Genomic DNA, 22452 nt, shown 5'->3' with positions numbered 1-22452 from the left:
ACGCTTGTTCAGACAACAAACTGGAGGTCTGGTTCAAAGTCAACTTGGAAAATTGTAACTAGTGCTGCGTTTCACAGAACCCGGAAAACTGTAATATGTACCTCACAGGACTAAACTGGACCCTGTGTATTATTATTATTATTATAATAATAATAATGTGGTTTGAGCAGCCACACCTGTCTTGGGCCTAGGTAATTGGGCCCAGGATCAGTGTGGCTGTATACCTGTTGCTCGTTAGAGTAATCAACCAGTAAAACTCCCATTCCCATACACACACAGGAGAGGAGCCATTGACATGTTGTCCATCTGCTCCGGACTTGTTCCACCAAGCCCACTCACTACAATAAAACTGGTGTTTTTTCAACCCCATTGTATGTGTCTCTGTGCCAAAGGGCCCTGAAAATGCCACTTGGATGGCATGTGGCAGGCAGAACTTCTCCAGTCTCGTCGTTTCAGTCATCTTGTTGTCCAAGTTTGATCCACATCGATCTATATTTGGAGCAGGGATTAGTGAAAAACGTTGCAAATTTACCGGAAGTAGCAGAACGTTGGCGTAGCGTGATTGGTTTGTAGAGTGGCGCTGTGTGACATCAACATCAAATGTGTTATATATGTGCAGGTTGTGTCTTTGAGGGGACTTTCGCATTAGGCGAGTTGCGCTGTGTACACTCCATTGGTGTGTAGTCGTTGCTTGACGCAGGATTAGCACTGGGTCGAGACGATACTGCGTTCCATGTAAACTCAGAAAATTTTAACTTTTGTAAGTAGTAATGCTGCGTTTCACAGAACCTGGAAAACTGTCATTGGTTGTAGAGAGTCGTCACTTTGACACCATTGCCCACCCCTGTCATCATTGCCCGTCACAGCACAACAAAGCCAGATGTGGTGCCATTATGACATAAGGGTGTATGCCATTACTGACAATGTGTAATTTGATATATATTTGATATACTGCATACCTTTATCAGGAGAATGAATTGCTGCGACTAAACTGGACCCTGTGCATTGCTGCCTGCAGCTATATGTATAATAATAATAATAATAATAATAACAATAATAATAATAATTATTATTATTATTATTATAATTATTATTATTATTATTATTATTATTATTATAATTATATTAAAGTTGCTTACAAAAGATGTTGGCCTATCTACAAACAATTAATTTGACACCCTATTAGGTCTCAGGGTTCTGTAAGAAGGGAGAAGAGAAACAAACAAAGATGGACATTATATGGTTAGATCGATAGATAGATAGATAGGTGGATTGATAGATAGGTAGATGGATTGATGGGTAGTTGGACAGAGATAGATGGATAAATTAATGAATAGATAGAGAAATAGATAGATGGATGGACGGATAGATAAGTCATACTTAAAATAGATAAAAAAATATGCATATTAAAACAACATGCAAAATATATATTAAAGATGTTATATTACATTTACAGATATATTACAAAATATTTATATACATAATTACATAATAACATATAAACTGCTCTTCCTCCCCCTCTCTCCATCTTCTATTTCCCCTTTTTTCCCCCCCAGTCACGATCGATTCTCTGTATAAAGTGACGGAGGGCCGTCAGTCGGACATTTTCCACAGGCACACCGAGGGCAGCTTGGACCCGGCGTGCTGCTTCACCGTCTACCACGGCAACCACATGGAGTCCCTGGACCTGGTCACCTCCAACGCAGACGAGGCCCGGACATGGGTGACCGGCCTGCGATACCTCATGGCCGGCATCAGCGACGAGGACTCGCTGGCCAGACGACAGCGCACGCACGACCAATATCCTTTAATCTCCAAAAAAATAAAAAATAAAATAAACTAGACAATTCCTGAAGCAATTGTGAAAAAACAGTGGGCCCCTGTGCAACCGAGAAGTTGCTGAACAGTTTGATGTAAAATTGGTCCAAATTGAGAATGAATTCAGGAACTCCCAGCCTCACAGAGAAATAATGACCAAAATAGAACACGCTCCAATTTCCCATAAGAAACCTCTTGGGCCAAATTTCAGCACAAAAACTCGATTCACGCAAAAATTCTGAGGCAAATCCTTCCACAAAGTAATAACACATCTGCCTGGACCGAGCCGCTGGATTTTATGTATTTCATGTCCCTGTGGCCCAAAAACTCCGGGAGTAGTAGCGTGGTGAAAAAAGGCTTCGCTTACTTTATTACACTGTCGTATACCCACTGTTATCCTTAGCCAGCAGTGTGGAACGTGGATGAAGCAGACGTTCGAGGAGGCTGACAAGAACGGAGACGGCCTCCTGAACATCGATGAGATCTATCAGCTCCTCCACAAGCTCAATGTCAACCTGCCGCGCAGGAAGGTCAAACAGATGTTCCAGGTCAGTGTTTGGAGGAATTTAATTCCCTTAAACCCACTTGGATGGAATAATCCTGTAAAAACACATTGACTTTGGCTAAGGTGTGGAAAACTTAGAAGAATCTGACTGGTGTAAAGGAATCTACAGCTATTTGTGGCATTGAAGTGATAGGTGTATAAGATATATATATATATATATATATATATATATATATATATATATATATATATATATATATATATATATATATATATATATATATATATATATAAGATTTAAATAAGGAAAAAGGATTTAAATCGTTTTTCACTTTCAATATGATTGAGATTGCTTGAGAACCGCACACAGTGGAATAAAAAATGGAATATGAAGTTAAAATCAATGAATGAATAAATAAATATGTTGAGACGACTAAAATCCATCCTTTTTGTCTTTTAACATATTTTATTGAGTAACTACACACAGTAAGTTGAACACATGTTTAATTTAGGCAAAATAGTAATAGCGCTATAAATATCAACTGAAATTGATGTCAGGAGATTAGAAGCAGAAAGTGATTTAATATTCAATAATGGACATGGAATATCAATATATATCTACATAATAAATATAATAAATGTAGCTGCAGGCAGCAAGATGTGGGGTCCAGGGTAATCTGCCCTTACTTAAAGTTCAATGGACGGATGTGCATTTGCCCTCTGTTGCGGTGTGTTTTGTGACTGCAGAAGTTTATTAGTTCCAGCTAACTATAACCCTCTGAAGTAGGGCTGCATGATTATGGCCAAAAAGATAATCACTATTATTTTAGTCTATATCATGGACACAATAATTCATCACGATTATTAAGGGATTTTTGGGAACAGCATAATTTTCTTCAACTTTTTTGATTCATTTTGTAAATCAACAGAAAACTGCCTTCACAATAATAATGTATTTTTTTTAAACCTATAAATAAATCAACTAAGGTAAGTAACTGACTTCAATTGTAGAGGATGTATAATGAAATATATTGTGTGTAGTGGGCAACACATTTTTGTTGTAATTGTAACAAATCTTTGAGGCATCTGGAAGGGAACCCAAAAACACAAAAAGAATGAAAATATTTCAAAACACATACACAATAAATACATGTTCCTTGTCTTATGTAAATGTTTATGGTTATTGTTACTGGTAATTATTATTCAGAAAGATTCTGTACATTGATATCTCTGTCTATCAATTCTGACAGTGATGTCATTGTGTTTTTATTTTGTAGAACTTACTATGGTGCATGTCATTTGTCCTCAGAAGCATACATATTTATGACATTTAATACGCTGCGCATTGTTCAACGCAATTGTCTTCTGGTAATACTTTAACTTCATTATTTTCAAACATAAGAACGTTTATTAATAATAAAATAATATCTGTCACTTTGTACGTTTGTATGGTTAAGGGTTTGTATCTTATATTCCTTTATTTACAGTCCAATTACGATATCAATGTCACTAGAATGCAGTGCTATCACGTGATCTGTGTACTCCATCAACTTGCGCATTCAGGCTGTGCGTGGCGCCATCTAAGTGAGGTGGCGATTGTTGATCACAAACTCCATCCAAAAAATACTGAACCGATCAGGAGGAAACTCGAACAACGCCATGTTGGAACTGTCCCAAATTCGAATGTTATTCAGATTGTCTGTGGGTTCGTCGGATCCATTACATCCATGAAACTCCGACATCAGTCAAATCTGCACGCGCAGCAATCTTGGTGAGGACCCGCTTGTTGACCAACCCTTAGACTGCAATGCTATCATGTGAACTGTGCAAACTTATGCATTCGCGTGTGTTGCGGTGATGATAAAAAATACTTTTTTTTTTTATATATTATTCCACAAAATTGGACCGATCTGGATCAAACTTGGACGACGCCATGTTGGAATTTCCCCAAATACACATTTTATGCATCTTGTCAGTGAGTGCGGTGGATCTATGACAACCGTAGACTACTGATGTAAGTTTTTCATTAACAAAGGCAAAAGGGCTCCTTTCCCTTCGGTGATGGACCCCTATATATACATATATATATTTATATTTTCCACATATATTCCATTTTTCCATATATATATATACATATACAGTATATATGTATGTACTGTATATATGTATAACTGTATATACAGTATATATAGAGAATGCATTCATCCCATGCTATCCATGCACAGGACTGATCACAACCGCTCAGCACCTTTTCACATCGTGTAACCTTTTTAGAGAATAGCCCACCACTGTTTCCCTGCCCATGCATCTCTAATGGAGTCCATAACAGAGATTTATTCCGGCTGTCGGGTGTAGAGTCTGTCGGCAGCCCAGAGCAAGCTCATTACAAGAGTGTGATGGACGCATTAGCTGATATTAGATTTGGTGGGGAATGGATTGGGATGGGATGGAGAACCCCCTGAGATCCAGGTGTTATGAGAATCTGGATCCCAGGGAGAAGGCGGTGAAACGCTGTGTGGCAGGTAGAAAGTCCTCAGGCCACATGTACAGAGGGAGAGAGAGAGAGAGAGAGAGAGAGAGAGAGAGAGAGAGAGAGATGGAGATAGTGCTAAATATGGTCTAGCGAGGAAATTTTGCGTATATAAATTGGTGTTTGAATTTGAGGCTGCGAGACGACGGATTGACGCGGAATCACTTAGGACGCGGGGTTACGAGGTGTTCCTTTCTCAAATAATACGTTATAGCAGGGTTTCAATCTCAATGATTTTAACTTTTATTACAACCCAATACTTGGACTCAATAAACGTTCTCTCCCCGTGCTCCAGGAAGCCGACACAGACGACCAGCAGGGCACGCTGACGTATGAGGAGTTCTCCGTCTTCTACAAGATGATGTCCCTGCGCCGCGACCTGTTCCTGCTCATGATGCCCTACAGCGACAGGAAGGACCACCTGACGTCCGAGGAGCTGGCCAGCTTCCTGCGCAGCGAGCAGAAGGTCAGGGGTCATGCGGGGGGGGGGGGGGGGGGGTCGCAAGACGACAGGGCGAAGGGTCAGGGCATCGCCGAGCGGAATTCTTTCGACAACTAGGCCCCCAATAAAGCGTTTTACTCTCTACTCCACCACGGGTTCAGCGAGGAGGTCGGATACCGCGATGACCTCATTAACACCACAAATCTATTTTTTGTTGGTCTATTAGATGTGAGACTCTCTTCACCAGCCACTCGTTTTCATCGCGCACACACACATACACACACACACACACACACACACACACACACACACACACAGACACACACACACACACACACACACACACGCACACACACACACACACACACACACACACACACACACACACACACACAGAGGCTCTCCTCCATTTTGACCTCAACAGGTTGCCCTCGGGCGGAGTCCTGAGCTGATTGCAGTGGTTTTCTATCGAGTGGGAGAATAGCCGGTTGGCTTTCACGGACCCTCAAAAAGAAAACATTTTGCCAAAAGGGACCTGTAGCGGTCGGTTCGAAAAATTAGACTCGCCGATGCCCCTGACCGAGCCCCTGACAGAGGCATTGGTCCAGCTCTGGAGTTGGTCCCCAGACGCCAACGCTCCTAGATATGTAAGATATACTAGGTTGGGTAAATGCATGTCTTTTGTTGGTTGTGTTTTTGGTTGCAATACTGTATGTGAGGGATAATGTGCAGCCAGGCAAATTATAATATGCCGAGTTTCAGAACTTCCTCTAAGAAAAATAATAAAGTGAAAGCCGTGAAGTGGTTGCCCGTGACAACGGCCATTATTAACAGAGCATTATTCAGAAATAACAGGCCGGTGATTGCGGCTATTGACCAATCAGAATCGAAGATATTGTGTAATAAAAACATTTAACACCTGGACAGACGACGCCGTGGGAATAGAGAATAAATGGGATGCCATGGATTACTGTTGAATTTGATGTATTTGATATATTTTATCCGTCCATTCCAAACCCCCAAACTCTCGCTTTATATAATGTTCTAAGTGTCATAAGTGTCACATCCTTTCTGCTTTCTAACCAGGGGGAATTTGTTCCACTCAGCTGATTTATCGCGCCTAAAATTGTTTTTTCTCCCGGCCACCCTTCTCTTGTTCTTCCAGCAGCTTCTCCACTATCTTTCTTTTTGTCGCCTCACTTCACTTCCAGTAACATGCACTGTTCCATTAATCTACTCCAGCCTGCCACCCCTTCCAAACTGTTCTGCCTTGTGCGATACAGTGGACTCTTTATTGAACACCGTCACGTAGCGTGTCACTCCCATCTCATCCCGAATGTAAATATGTATGAAATTAACATTATAAGTGTCAACTTTTCCATCTCCCCTATTTATAGGTGACCAGCGTGACGCCAGAGTACTGCGCCGACATCATCGAGAAGTTTGAGCCGTCTGACGACTACAAACAGAGAGGCGTCCTGGGGATCGAAGGTAAAATATTCCCTAAAATTATTTGGTTCGGTCCTTTACCATCACTTCCTTTTACCCTTACCTCATCCTTCTATCTCCTTTCTACTTTTTTCAGTGTCATTCAGATTGAGGTTTAATTAAGATTATTATTATTATTACTATTATTATTATTATTATTTTAATCATAATCATCATAATAATAAAATATTATTATTATTATTATTAATAATAATAATAATAATAATAATAATAATAACAATAATAATAATAATAATCATTATCATCATCATCATCATCATCATCATCATCATCATCATCATAATAATAATCATAATAATAATGTTTTTATTTAGATAGTGATTATCATTATTATCCTTGGCATTTTTTGAGCTAAAAGTGTCGTAGTTGGCCCACGCGAACTAAGGAATCTATGGACATAGTTGAGGTCTCGTTAGAAGTTTGATCCATATCGATCTACATTTGGAGCAATTTTTAATTTTTTTTACGGAAGTTGCAGAACATTCGCGCATCGCAGATACACCAACGTTTTACAACTTCCGGTCGGGTGGTGGAGCGAGATACGTTTGTGGAGAGGGGCGCTTTGTGACATCATCATCCAATTCGCTATATACTGTATGTGCAGGTTGTGGCTCTTGGAGGGCATTCGCATCAAGCGAGGTGTGTGGTGTAGACTCCATCGCTCCGTAGCGGTTGCTTCGGGTTGTATCTCCGCTGGGTCCAGACGACCTGACACAACACCTAGCTTTTGGTTCCATACTTTTAGTTTTAACCGTTTTGTAAAGAAATGCATTCCGCTCGCATCTGACTCGGAGTTAGTTGCGCTGTTGTGTCCCTCCTCACCTTGCGGGATTCGAGTCGTGACATATAAATTGTAGGTGTCCAGGGTGCGTTCTATGGACCCTGAACACGTCAGAAAACCATGACTCGCGGGCATTTCCCGTACACTCATTCAGTCAAAGTCAACCGATATTTGAAGTCACTGGACTAGAGGCAGATATTATAGACACCCGACGACAGAACTGGGCTGAGAATACTACAAAGTATCCAGTGGCACGGACATACCCCGAAGACAACCCTACCAGTCCACAGAATTCAAACGTAAACGTGATCAGTCACAATCTATGCCAGCAACTATACCAAGGACGTGTGACAGGATAAGGAGTCGCTCATTTAGTGTCGGCACCGGCCACACTGGCCGTCCTTTGTACAGTGAAGCCTGTGCAGGCGGAACTAAGGGTCTGTAATGAAACGGCTGTACCAAGAAATGATTATTTGAGCAAAAGTACATATTTAGGAGACTCAAAACAACAAGATGCATTTGCAAATAGTTCAAATGTTGCTGATAGAACGAGGCATGTAACAAATCAAAATTCAACTGATGTCATTATAGCCAATGACTGTGAGAATACAATTTTTCCATTCCTTCCTTTGACGGTGTATCAACTTTAAAATGTTCCCGCCTGGTTTGTTTGATTCAGGGGGGGCGAGGGAGGGAGAGGTTTTGCTGAACGATGAACCAGAGTGGCCTCTCGGTTGGGAGCCTGCGCGCGTCCAGATGAACGAAGCGTCCGGAAGCCTTGCATCACTAGTGTGTTTCCGGTTCCAATGACAACACATTTCATCAGTTCGCTTAAGTACATTGTGAGCATGGGCGGGGTACATCCAGTCCCTCACTCAGTCGGTGTCGAACGTAAAAAAAAAAAAAAATGGGACGGATCGTCCACGGATTTTTACCGCCATCGCCGCGCCGTGTTTTAGTTCCGCCCGGTGCTCCCTCGCTGAGTGTGAGTATATCCGACGCCCCACACGACTCCAAGGGGTTCGGAGAGAGAGAAGCGGGAACGAGGAGAGTAAATTGGAGAGAGACCCGGAATGAGGCCGGGGTGGGGGTGGGGGGAGGGGATGACAGTGTGACAGAGAGATGAGAGGAGTAAAGTGCGGGTGAGGAGAAGAGGGAGAGACTAATCCCCTCCTTGGAGGCATGGAGACTAAACGTGTTACTGAGTGTCTGACTGATAACCGCTGCACACCGCAGATGTGTGTGTGTGTGTGTGTGTGTGTTAACTTTTAGGTTTGCTGTATATTTCCAATCTCTTTGTTCACAGGGGTATTGTCATGCCGAACCTCGCTAAACTGTTGCCAGAAAGTTGGAAGCGCACAGCTCTCTAGAATGTAATTACATGATGTAGCGTTGAGATTTCCCTTCACTGGAATGAAGGGGCGGAGCCCAACCATTTAAAAACAGCCCCAGACCATTATTCCACCAGCACCAAACTTTACAGTCGGCACCGTGCGTTCAGGACGGTAAACGTTCTCTACGCGTCCATCCAAACCCAGATTGGTCAGACAGCGAAGCATGGTTCATCACTCAACGCGTTTCCACTGCTCCGGAGTGCGGTGCTGGCTCACTTTGCACCACTTCATGCCGACGCTCGGCTGCTCGGCATGACGCTCACGACCTTGTGCCGACGTTGCTTCCAGGGGCCGTTTGGAACTGGGTAGTGAGTGCTGCGACCGAGGACCGGGCGGTCCCGCTCGGCGAGCTGGTGCTGGCGTACCGCCGCGTGGTGGAGCCGTTGGTGCGCCGAGACCTTTCCACTTCACAAGAACAGGACTGAGGGTCGACCGGGCGGGGCCGGCGGAAAGTTGAAAGCGTATTTGTTGGAATACTGCATCCTATGACAGTGCCACATTGACAGTCTATCTATCTATCTATCTATCTATCTATCTATCTATCTATCTATCTATCTATCTATCTATCTATCTATCTATCTATCTGTCCATCTGTCTGTCTATTTATCTGGATCTGTGTTTTCATCCACTATCATCTGGTTTATCACAGCTCTGATAATGCGTCTCATCTTTTCGTTTCATCTAGGTCGGCGTTATGATTATAACCTTCCCCTCATCTCAATTATACATCTTCCCCCCCCCTCTCTCTCCCTCTCTCTCTCTCTCTCCCCGAGTTCCCATTCCCTCAACTTCCACCACTTCTGTGGCTTTTCATTTCATCCATTTTGCAACCCCACTCCCTTCTTCATTCCGTGAGGTTTCCTTTCAAGGTCTCCTTTTTGGATGAAAGGGTGCTCATTTCCCCCCTTTTTTCCTCGTTCCCTCCCTTTATAAAAAATATGCTCATAGAATTGTCACACTCAACCCGAGGAACTGTCAGTCAGTCAAAGATCACGGTGTTAATAGATCTCAGACTTTTAAAATGTGAGCTCCTGTCTGAAGCGTGACCTGCTTTTGACCGCTGGAATTGGAGCCACAGCGGAGGTCACGTGCGCAACTTTTTGGAGGAAGAAGATTTCGCCTTAAAATGTTTTTTAATCTTACTTACTTCCGCTTATCTGAAAGAATGGGCTTCTTGGTGGAGAGATGAGGGATCCCCCCCATGCATGATGGCGGATTGTTCCGATGCGTTTCTCAACATGTGACACACTGCATCTGGGTAAACAAGCAAAGCTTGTAAACAAGCTGATTTTAAGAGAAAAAGAAAGTGGTATAGCGATATTTCCCTTATCACACAAAATGGTGAAGCCTGACGTCCTCTTTTCGTTCCCCTACTGTGGTATACAAATATTTATTATTATTATTATTATTATTATTATTATAATAAATAATAAACTTCAAACTTGTACTAATAATTACTTCTCGTATAACTACTTCCTGAATTATAATTACTGTTAACAATAACCATAAGCAATTATAATAATACATGGGAAATGTATTTATTGTGTATGGTTTTTGAAATATTTTCATTATTTTTGTGTTTTTGGTGTAGCCCACTACACACAATTTATTTCATTATATATCCTCTACAATTTAAGTCAGTTAAACCACTTTCCTTATTTTATTTATTTCTAGGTTTGTAAAATACATTATTACTCTGAAGGCAGTTTTCTGTTGATTTACAAAGTACCACTAAATAATTCTGTTCCTCGTCATTTATAGTATATATAGTATATTTGTGATGACCATATTGACTAAAATTATTGTATTTATAATTTTAGCCATAATCCTGCAGCCCTACTCCAGAATGACAACCGCTGTGAGTCCCGGCATATGAAACCCTCTGTGGCAATTTCGCCGACCACGCGCCATCCAAGTGGCGTCTTCAGGGCACAGAGACACAGACTACGGGGTTGTAGACACACAAGTTTATTGTAGAGAGTGGGCTAGGTGGAATAAGCCCAGGAGCAGATGGACGCAGGTCATGACAGGGCTCCTCACCTGAGTGAGTGTGGGGATGGGGGTTTTACCTGCTGATCATTAGACCAACCAACGAGCAACAGGTATGCAGCCACCCTGATCCTGGGTCCCCAATTACCTAGATCCAGGTCAGGTGTAGGTGCTCAAACCAAACCAACTCCACAAAACACCCACCCACAGCCCCAAACACCGCCCGATCATAGAATTACACTGTAACCAGACCGGAACAAGTGAGCTTCTGCAGTCACAAAACACACTGCAATGGAGAGCAAAAGCACACTCCATGGAAATTTAACGAATGGACGACTACCCTGGACCCTGCGTATTGCTGCCTCCATCTATATTTATTCTAATTCTTATTCTTATTCTTATTCTTATTCTTATTCTTATTCTTGATCCCTATTGTTATTGCTCAGACTTTTCATGTTTAATGTTCTTGGTGTTTTTTAGGCTAAGTATCTGTAACATGACAACCACAGTACGCACAGACATGATGGAAGTCTCGTTAGAACCGGGAGGTTTCAGACGTCTTGTCAAATTTTGAGATTGATTCAATATCGATGTACATTTGGAGCAGAAATGAAACATTGGCGCGATTCGATTGGTTTCAGGAGCAGAGCGCTTTCTGACATCATCATCCAAAGTTATATAAGTCAAAGCTTTGCCTCTCTGAAGTCATCCACATCCAGCCACTTGCGCCTTGTGGACTGCACAGCATTCACAGACAACCCGCGTAGACAGAAAACCTGAGCTGACGCCGCGTTTAGTGGACACTCGGAAAACTGTAACTCGTGTCGCGTTTCACAAAAACCCTGTAAACTATAATCAGCCACAGAAGGCGTTTTTCGCATCGCGGGATCACACCGCACTGCATGATCCAGGAATGATTGTAATTGTTAAAACACCGTTCTTGAGGGAAATTTGAACTAAACGACACAAGAGGAATATCCGGCGACGTAAGTGCAGTACGATGTGTTTTATGGTACCTTGGAAACCTGTAATACGCACCTAACATTGCTTAACTGCACCCCGTGTATTGCTGCATGCAGCTATATTTATTATTATGACATATATTATGTACATAAATATCCAACCATATTCATATTCATATTTATACCCATTATACACTTGCATCCTTACAGCCACTTAGCCCCCGCCATAGGCTTTTGTAATTGTATTTTTTCTATCTCTATATGGTGCATAGAGCACATTTCCTATATTGTATATACATTTTTTTTCTACACTGTTATAAATATTTTTTAACCTTCTTTTGCATTGCAATGCACCAGCTACACCGCGACAAATCTCTTGTTCATGGAAACTGCACTTGGCCCAATAAACTGATTCTGGTAAAAAAAAAAAAAGTTGTGGGTATAACACCGTCCGTCTCTGTCTTGGTGTTTCGTGCCCTCACCCCTCCAGGTTTCACCAGCTTCATGCGCAGCCCGGCGTGCGACGTGTTCAACCCGCTGCACCAGCAGGTGAACCAGGACATGGAGCAGCCTTTGTGCAACTACTTCATCGCCTCCTCCCACAACACCTACCTGACCGGGGACCAGCTGCTCTCACACTCCAAGACCGACATGTACGCCTGGGTGCTGCAGTCCGGCTGCCGCTGCGTGGAGGGTTAGCAGACACACACACACACACACACACACACACACACACACGCATGCACGCACACATACACACTCACACACACACACACACACACACACATACACGCACGCACACACACACATACACGCACGCACACACACACACACACACACACACATTGCAACCTGTGTAATAAACTGCAGTATTCTATAATAAGTTAGTCGAACCCATCCGTTATTAGCCGTGTCCGTACTTGTAGTATTGATTGTATTGATTTATTTATTCATCATGTACATACATATCCAACTATTTTCATATAGAGCAGTGTTTTTTTGGTCACAGTACATATTTTACTATGAAATAATCCTGTTAACCACTAAAAATGACAGAAAATGTCAGAAATATGTACAATTGTACTTGTAATTATGACCTACCAGTAGTTCTCACTTTCACACTGAAACTTGAACTTCAGAGAAGTCTCCCTCCCTCCCTCCCTCTCTTTTTCTCTTTCTCTCTCTCTCTCTCTCTCGCCCTCCCCCCCTCTCCAGTGGACTGCTGGGACGGTGCTGATGGAGAGCCCATGGTGCAGCACGGTTACACGCTCACTTCCAAGATCCCCTTCAAGTCGGTGATAGAGACCATCAACAAACACGCCTTCATTAATAACCAGTGAGTTCAAAATACACACTTTATGTATGAGTGTGTGTGTGTGTGTGTGTGTGTGTGTGTGTGCGTGCGTGTGTGTGTCAATATTGAAAAGAGAATGGTTTCTTATTGTATTTTTTCCTTATTTCTCTAAATTCATCAGCCAATAAATGGCTAGAATGCCATAATTAGCATTTTACATATTTCTTTCCTTTTTCAGTTTTGGGTTTAAACTGAGGCATTTTCCTCCCTAACACTGTATGTCTATGTTTGCCATCAAAATTTTGAATTTGGAATATTGCTAGAAGGTGTGCTGTATGTGCTCCTTTCACCAGTCATAATCATTTAATTTATATATATATATATATATATATATATATATATATATATGTATATTACATTACGAAGCATTTCTCCGGTCGTAGCCAAAACATCCTCACATTGTGCAGGTGAGCAGGTTCGTTTTGTTTTGAGGCAGATGCAAGTGTAGCCACGCTGCTTGTTGCTTGTAATTAGCACCTATTAGTGCTCCATCTGCCTGGCGGCGCCGGGAGCCTCCCAAGAGGAGCCGCCGCCCGACTCCCCCACAGACACACAAACCAAAACAAAGTGGGGAAGAAACAAAGCATCTGCCTGCTGTCCCGGGATTCCACCTGACTTCCAAAAAATAAACATCCTAGATAGATGGATGGATGCATAGATAGACAGATAGATAGATAGATAGATAGATAGATAGATAGAGCTAAAATAATTATAAAACAATACAATTAAAATGTAGATAATAATAAAAAAAACTCTTAACTGTACACAATAATCATATGTAATATACACTAAATCTAATGATAAACAACAAATATATCCTAAAAGTTACAGAAAAATAAACACAAACTTAAGATAATTTCATAAAGATAGATTTATAAATAAAATAATAATTAATAAATACTCATTTGTTTTGTCATTTGATAATTAATGATCAGTGCTCATGCTGAGAGGAATATTTTTTTGGGTTCTTTATGTTGTGCGCTCTCTCTCTCTCTCTCTCTCTCTTTCTCTCTCTCTCTCTCTCTTTCCCTCCACCTGGCTTCGTCATCCGCACCCATTCATTTGGCTGATTATTATAATTTTTTTTAATATTTTTTTTATCATCCGTGCCACCTGTGCCACCCACATATAATGAGTGTCTCCTGTGATGTGTTGGATTTTACTGAGTGTGTGTCTGTGCGTGTGTGTGTCAAAAACACACACACACACACACACACACTCACACACATTCAAATCACTCAGCTCATTTAGCTGGCTGTTTCACCACACGGGTCGGCATGGATACGAGTGACGGCTTCACCCTTGACTCCAGGTGTAATTCCCTTTGTTGTCTCAAGCAGATGGATGGTTTCTAAATGTGTGTGTGTGTGTGTGTGTGTGTGTGTGTGTGTGTGTGTGTGTGTGTGTGTGTGTGCGTGCGTGCGTGCGTGCGTGCGTGCGTGCGTGTGTGTGTTTGAGAGGGTAGAATCGAGAATTGTGTTCTAGACCCGAAGGTGGATCTGTCAGTCTGACAGACCTGACATTTCAGCTCCGCCGGTGTCTAGATACAAGTTATTTCAGCCTTTTGAATTAAAACACACACAGAAACACACAGAAAAACACACAGACACACACACACACACACACACACACACACGCACACGCACACGCACACACACACACACACACACACACTGGGACTTGAGAGAAAGCCAGAGGAAAAATATGTTTTTTATTGCCACACTGAAACACAGTCTCATCTCAGTCCATCAGTTGCACGCAGGAGAGACATTCCATACCTTACATAAGTGGCGTCTTTTGGGGGGAATTTAATGTTGTCCATGTTGTTTGGGTCCCCCCAGGTACCCGGTGATCCTGTCCATCGAGAACCACTGCAGCATCCAGCAGCAGAAGAAGATCGCTCAGTACCTGCGAGAGATCCTGGGGGACAAACTGGACCTGGGAGACACGCTGAGACGAGAGTCCAAAACACTGCCCAGCCCCAACAGCCTGCAGGGGAAGATACTCATCAAAGTAAGACTGTGTCTGTGTGTGTGTGTGTGTGTGTGTGTGTGTGTGCGTGCGTGTGTGTGTGTGCGTGTGTGTGTGTGCGTGTGTGTGTGTGCGTGTGCGTGTGTGCGTGTGTACGTATCATTACAGTATTTACCCATATAGTGAAGGGCACAGGCTGGAGCCGATTTGAACACCTCAGACATTATTTTGAAGATTTTCACAGACAATACATGGATACAACATAATTACACAAGTGGACTTGCCAGATTCGGTCTCAGGTAGATCACACCTACCCAACAACTCATTTGTCTTTCTATGACACATTATGGAAGAGATATGAAAACGTATGGCAGCACATTTTGTCACAAAACCCCATTTTTTTCTGTCGTCGTCTATTTTTAGTCCGTGTTTGGGCATCTCCATTTCCAACATACATCTAGGGATTCACATTTAACTTCACCCGGTTCGCGGAGATGCACCCTTACTACAAGTGTGGCAAGTTTGAGGGATCTCTGACCTTCTGAGATGGATCCACATCGGTGTATGGGCCAGCTGTCCTATACGGATTGGGCTTTCTGCCTCCATTTCCTCCCATGGTGATGATGTCATGCACTGGAACCGCTTTTCCGTTTCCTCTTTTCCTCCTCTCTCCTCTGACATAACGATAAGTGTTCTTAGTATCACGTCGGCCTTCATCCCCCTTAAATTTGACTGCTTTAAACGTTTCTGGGCGTTTTTTTTTTTTTGAACAGATGCGGGGCTTGGTAATGTATGCATGACCCCCACACGCTACGCTTTTAGTGGTAGTTCATCTCAGGTGTGAAGGCGCCCAGACCCTAAACAAGCCTCGACTTCCCTCACATCAAATCTTTCCTTGAACTTCGGAGACCAAGAGCTGGGAAATCTGGCACCAACTAAATTGGTAACACTGCATTAGTGGCGGTGTTGGTTTGAATGGCTATTTTACTAATGACCCTACTAATGAGTGCATTGAAATACTCACACTCAATACATTTCACAGCAACACCGTGACACCCTCACATGTCGAGCACAAGGCTGAATAGACACTGTCGCTTGTACCGCGCTTACGGTTTTGGGAACCGTCAGGTTTTAAAGCGCGGCTAATTAAAGCGGCTAATCCGGACACGTCCCCGCTGTGCTTCATGGTCCTCGGCCGTGAGCCGTTGACGGTGACCAGGGACGGAACGCGGAGGAGCGGAATTACCGTTAATAAACACAGACCCGGTCGCCGGTCACACCGGGAAGGAGCCGCGGGAGATCCCCTGCCGCGCTGAGGCTGCGAGCCGGGAAACGTCCCAACCGTGAATGGTAAAATGCAAAATGAGGAACATTAACCATCCTATTACTGTATGTTCAACGGACAGCAACATGAGTAATCATCCCAAAGTGGTCAAAAAAATTGGATAAATCAATAACACTGTCGTTGTAAGGGTGTTTTTCACCCTTCACAGATCATGGTTCCCTCATGATAATTCATTTGTTTTTCATTTTAAAAACATATTCAAGCTGAATACACAATACATTCTTTTTACTTTTCACTCACGTTTTTAGATTTGGTTCACACTTTTAAACTTTTTTTTTTTTTTCCGGTGGTGCTTGGGTTACACCATCGACTCCTCTGGCGCGCTGTGTATTACTGCATGAAAATGGATCATTTCACACGGATAATATCATCCGTAGCTTTGACAGCTCCATTTTTGACTCCCCCACCGGCCGCCCCCTTCCGAGTTCAACAGAGCCAAACGTGCTTTGTAATAGGGTCCCTCCAAAAAACTTTACCTCATCCGAAAACCTACTTTCCACCCGACCAGAAGTGAACCCACTGATTGTGACCATTGCTCTGAAGCTAATTCAATCCGGTCCCTCAAGTAAAGATGGATAAAAGAGACAGAAAGGCTGTAGAAAGATTCTTATTGACAGATCAGAGTGTAAGGGCCCGGGGATGACACAGTTATTAACGTAGGGTCACAATGCACAGCTCAGGTGCGCCGAGGTGCGGGGTTCATGAGGTGTTCCTCATGAATATATGTCGCCCAGACAATCTGTTACCTCGAGCACCAAAACGCGGCTGATAAAGGGTAAAAAGGGCGCCGTGGGGTCCATGGGGCAGGTGCTTGGGTTACCCCCCCCACCCCCGCACCTGCTGCTCAATATGCAAATCTTGTGATTATAATATAGAAATATATAATATAATCTCATAGAGCGCGACAGCTCCCATGTCTGTTTTTTTTATTTTCGATCTCTTCATTTTATTTTGTTTTGTACATGTATGAAATAACATTTTTACTGAGTGACCGGGACTGTCCCGTTCCGTGTTGTTCCAAAAGAACCTGTGTGTCCCCACGGTCACGTCTCCCCGTTGCTTTCCGTTGCTTTGGGACATAATTTAGTAAAACCTGGATGTTTTTGTGTAAATAATGTAAATTGTAAATATGTAAATATCTACAACTTGTAAATAATGAATCCTGCTCCTCTCTTTGACATTTCACTGCATATATGTATGAACGTATATATATGCATGTGACGAGTAAACCTCTTGAATCTTGAATCCTGCTCTTCTGGAACGTGGAGTCGACATTTACCACATGACATTACGTCCAATGCACGTGCGCCCCCCCACCCACACACACACACACACACACACACACACCCACACACACAAGGGTGACCGTGGCCAAGAATCATTCATCAGATTCTTTTATGATCAGGCGCAGATTAAAATCAATGCTCTGGCTGCTTTGGGGAAAGGCCGCTGCTCCTCGGCTGAGGAGGCTTTTCTCCGCCGCTTCCCAGTCAAGTCTGGCCTCTCAGGATGAAAGCGTCATTGATTTTCTATAAACTCGTTTTGCTCATTTTTTTAACGCATCTAACAGCTGCAACAACCACCCCCCCCCATGGGCCCACATCTTCTTTCCCCCCTCTTCAGGGGAAATCAATGCGGGAGCGAAAAAGAAAGGAAAAGAAAGACGAGGAGATGGAGTTGCAGCTCGGTTGATTGACAGGTGGAGAAGAGGGGGAGACGGGGGAGGCGGGGGAGACGGGAGATGGATGGATGAGGTGTGGCTTTTGGTTCAATAGAGGTGTTCTAATACCAAACCGGTGACAAAGGCTCAGTGGGAGGGCCGCGGTGAGCTCTTTGCCGGGAGAAAAACAGAGAGAGAGAGAGAGAGAGAGAGAGAGAGCGAGAGAGGAAGGGGAGGGGAGGGAGGGATGAGAGAGAGAGCGAAGGAGAGAGCGGCTCAGAGAATCCCAACTCCCACACACTCGCTTCAGAATGGATCGTTAATGGGCTTCCACTCTGTGGGAAGAGCTGCTCGGGGAGTCGTACGGAGAATCTCTGTGTGTGTGCGTGTTTGGTGTGTGTGTGTGTGTGGGTGTGTGTGTGTGTGTGTGTGTGGGTGTGTGTGTGTGTGTGTGTCAACGCCCACCTGTGTGCTTGTGTGGGGATATAATGGCTTTTTCCTCTCTGCCTGTAAATACTGTAGAGGAGCCTTCAGAATGAACTTTTATGGGGGAGGACCCTCTCTGTGTGTCTGTGTGTGTGCGCGCGTGTGTGTGTGCTAAATTGGTGTGTGTGTGTACTGTATGTGAATGCATGTGAATATCTGTCACGGCTCGAAAGTCAGTGGGAGGTGACGTGGATTAACACTGCGTTTGTGTTTACGTTCCTCCTACTCCAAATCCCCCCCCCCCTCTCTCCCTCTCCCTCTCTCCCCCCTCTCTCTCTCTCTGTCCGTCCAGGGGAAGCGTCTCCCTGCGTACCTCTCTGCCGATGCCGAGGAGGGCGAGGTGTCGGACGACGACAGCGCCGATGAAATCGAGGACGACTTCAAGCTCAAGAACAGTAACGTGAGTTTAGGGAGAGGTACACAATGTGCACGCACGCACGCACGCACGCACACACACACACACACAGACAGACCGAAACACATTTGGATTTGCAGATGGACAGTCAGACAGAGACAGACTGAGCTACAGCAGTTGGACAGGAGGGCTGCTAATTATTAATTATTAATTGTTAATTGTTAATTGGCTTAATTTATTGATTTAATACCATAGTCTCAGTATAAATCTGCGATAGTGACATAATACTCATGCGCCTCATGACGTTGGGCATCAGCACATAACAAGAAGCAGGTAGATACGTTTATTTGACTCATTTCAACCGATGGAAACTCAATTTCTATTTGTTGTTTCCAAATTTTTCTAAAGTTGTCCTCTCGACATTTGGATGAAAACATGTAATTGTGGAATTAATGGACGCGGCAAAAGAACTGCGACGAGCTGATTGCAGAAACTGTGGCAGCTCTAGCCGGGGTGATATGTTTTGGCAGCTGCAGCAGAAGAAACACTCCTAACACGAGCAGCGACCTTGTTCCTCCCTGGTCGTCAGGGCTCGGATCACAAAATGCCCAAATGACATCCCTGCTATTGAGTATGGAGTAATTATCCGGCAACTCTGGCAATATACAGTATAAGAAGTTAATTTCTTCAGTGATTAGCTATACAACTCGTTATATCCTAAGGAACCGGCTCACAAACTGACGCTGGTCACAAACTGTGTCGAATTTGTAGCAAGAAAATATGTTTGAAAGACCAGTAAATGTCCCGATGAAGGACAGCTTTGCTGTTTTTCAACCCAGGACTTATTAAAATAATGGTGCCCATCATTTTAAATTGTTAATAGCGAGTAAAGCAACGCTTTACTCGTGAGGAACTTACCACACTGCAGATTCCCACTGTGCTTAAATGCAGTGCAATGGGGCAAACAGCCTTTCAGCCTTTCAGCCTTTAAAAAACATGTCAAATCTCCCATCAAATATGGGAAACTCGCATTAGAGTCACACGTCTATAAGTGTATCTCTGGAAGTGTTTTGAATCACAATAATAACACATATACATTTTGCAATTGCAGTGCATCCAGAGCGGACGGGAGTGACTAGTCAATAAAGCAGAGGACGGAACCCTGACACGGTCGCGGTTTGGGACTTTCTGATTTTATTGTTATTGTCCTCGACATGAAGCACGCCTTTTGGCTCTCATTGCGCTGCATTGAAACACAGCAAAACGATCCTTTGACTCTTGATTGCTTGAGAAATGCGCTCGGCATTGAAGAAAGCGTGTATCAGAGCACGTATCAACATCAAGATATACATGTAGGTGCCTGTCGTTTTAAGTGCTACCTGGCTCTGATTGATTCAAGTTGTGCCGGTGATGGCCGCCGACCCGGACGCTGACTGCCTCCCAAATGCAACGTCAATGACGCCGTCGTGCAGAACGCTGGCGCCGCTAATTGGGCATTAATGTTGCCCGTTAACTTTTACAGATCGTCAGTGACTAGTCATGACCCTTTTATACAGATTCAATACAGAGGGGAGGCTTTCATTTACTATTTGTCGCATTGGACGGACAATTCAGAAACGCTCGTCATTTGAAGAGCCTAAAAGGATGTGCATCGTTCCCTGGCGCTCGCTTCCTGCCTTTTAAAGGAGCAATTTATTTATTCAACACTCATATGTTGCCTCGGGGGGGGGGGGGGGGCGCGGCCTCACCACTTCAAGCCCATAAAACAGGCAAAACGCTCCCGTAGTTTTCCAAATGGTTGCGGGGCGTAGCGGCGACCGGGCTCCTCCGCAACTTTGCGCTTTGGACATTAAGCTGCAGATGGCGTCTTGGCTTGGCCGACAGTTGCCGTTTTGAACGCTCGGTGGACGGTTTCCACGCTCCTGCTGAGCCGAGTTTGACGCATTGAGCTTATTAAATATGCCACGGATAAGCATCGCAATGGCTGCCGCTTTTTCACAGCAGTCGGCACTTCTCTACTGGTGTTCTTTCATTAGCGATAGTGACAGACGGGGGGGCGGGGGAAAAAAAGCCGCGCTCGAGCGACGTCAAAATTTGGGCTCAAAGTGTGTAGGAACGGAAAAAATGATCATTTAAAATAAAGAAATAAATGTTTTATTTATATTTATAATATTTATTACATGCATTTTACTGTTATTTATATTTCGTTTCTCTAAAAATGAATACATACAAATAAATGAATAGCCTAAACTTAACGCTAAATAAAATAAATACATTATTTATATATTTCAATTTTATTTTATATATATCTATAGATAGATAGATAGATAGACAGACGGACGGATAGACAGATGGACAGAAAGACAGACAGATTTTATTTTATTACACTTATTTTGTATTTATTTATATTTTGTTTATCTATTTTATTTGTGTTTATTTGTTCATTGATTATTTATTATGTTTTTTTCGTCAGGGACCATGCACAACTATATTCATCTCAATATATATTATAAGATTTGTGCGTGATCGCCATCATAGATCGAGAGGTCAGGAGGACATAGTGTATATATAGGTATATGTATCTATACTGTATATACTGTATTGTATATGTATATATACTGTGTATGTATATATACTGTATATATATGTGTATGTATATATACTGTATATCCTTCCTCTCCTCTTCCCGCAGAGTAACGGGCACCACCAGGTGGAGTCCCACATCAGGAAGAAGCTGGACTCGCTGCTGAAGGAGTCCCAGATCGGGGACAAGGAGGACACGGACAGCTTCAGCATCCGGGCCCTGCTGAGGGCCACGCACCAGGGCCTCCAGAAGAACCTGCGCCAGGTGCAGCTTTTTACTTGAGTTCTACTACAAACACCCCTGACACAAAATGACTCCAGTAAACGTGAAAGCACCACGTTGACATTTCTACTGAAGTATAAATACATAAGTACTTGCTCTTGAATGTGCTTAAAGCATCAAAAGTAAAATCTCTTGATTCCCTGATATAACATAGCCTATAATAACACATAAAATACTTTGTGTAACTCTTTACTTTGTAAGCTTTCCTGCTGATCCTGATTACAATTAATATGAGAATATTATAAATGACTATTATAGGTATAATAGTAATCCTAAATGATATAAATTCAGATTTTAAGTAAGTAAAGCAATGTTAGTAGTAACAAGAAACCTAGAACCAATGCAGTGGTGCAAAAAATAACGATATTTGCTTTGCAATGTGATGGAGTAAGGTCTCCGAAACGAAATAAACTTAAGTAAGAGAGGAAAAGGTAGAATAGAGTCAAATAGACGAAAAATGGAAACAGTAAAAATTTGTAAAACAG

The 22452-nt window shown here is 43.0% G+C and overlaps 1 protein-coding gene across 1 annotated transcript in view; it reads left to right on the top strand.

The window, feature by feature from the left end:
- plch1 (phospholipase C, eta 1) overlaps nucleotides 1–22452 on the top strand; it is a gene marked incomplete at its 3' end in the record, with an annotated part of 73229 nt that overhangs the window by 31195 nt on the left and 19582 nt on the right. Inside the window, exons 4-12 of the mRNA XM_080006678.1 lie at nucleotides 1557–1800; nucleotides 2222–2366; nucleotides 5149–5319; nucleotides 6693–6786; nucleotides 12421–12624; nucleotides 13146–13266; nucleotides 15126–15297; nucleotides 19039–19146; nucleotides 21794–21949. Of these exons, the coding sequence (XP_079862804.1) occupies nucleotides 1557–1800; nucleotides 2222–2366; nucleotides 5149–5319; nucleotides 6693–6786; nucleotides 12421–12624; nucleotides 13146–13266; nucleotides 15126–15297; nucleotides 19039–19146; nucleotides 21794–21949 (1415 nt within the window). The remainder of the gene's footprint in view (nucleotides 1–1556; nucleotides 1801–2221; nucleotides 2367–5148; nucleotides 5320–6692; nucleotides 6787–12420; nucleotides 12625–13145; nucleotides 13267–15125; nucleotides 15298–19038; nucleotides 19147–21793; nucleotides 21950–22452) is intronic.

This window comes from Zeus faber (assembly GCF_960531495.2).
Source record: "Zeus faber genome assembly, chromosome: 9".
NCBI classification, from domain to species: Eukaryota; Metazoa; Chordata; class Actinopteri; order Zeiformes; family Zeidae; genus Zeus; species Zeus faber.
Note: the sequence above shows the minus strand (reverse complement) of the source record. Positions and strands in the feature narration are given on the sequence as shown.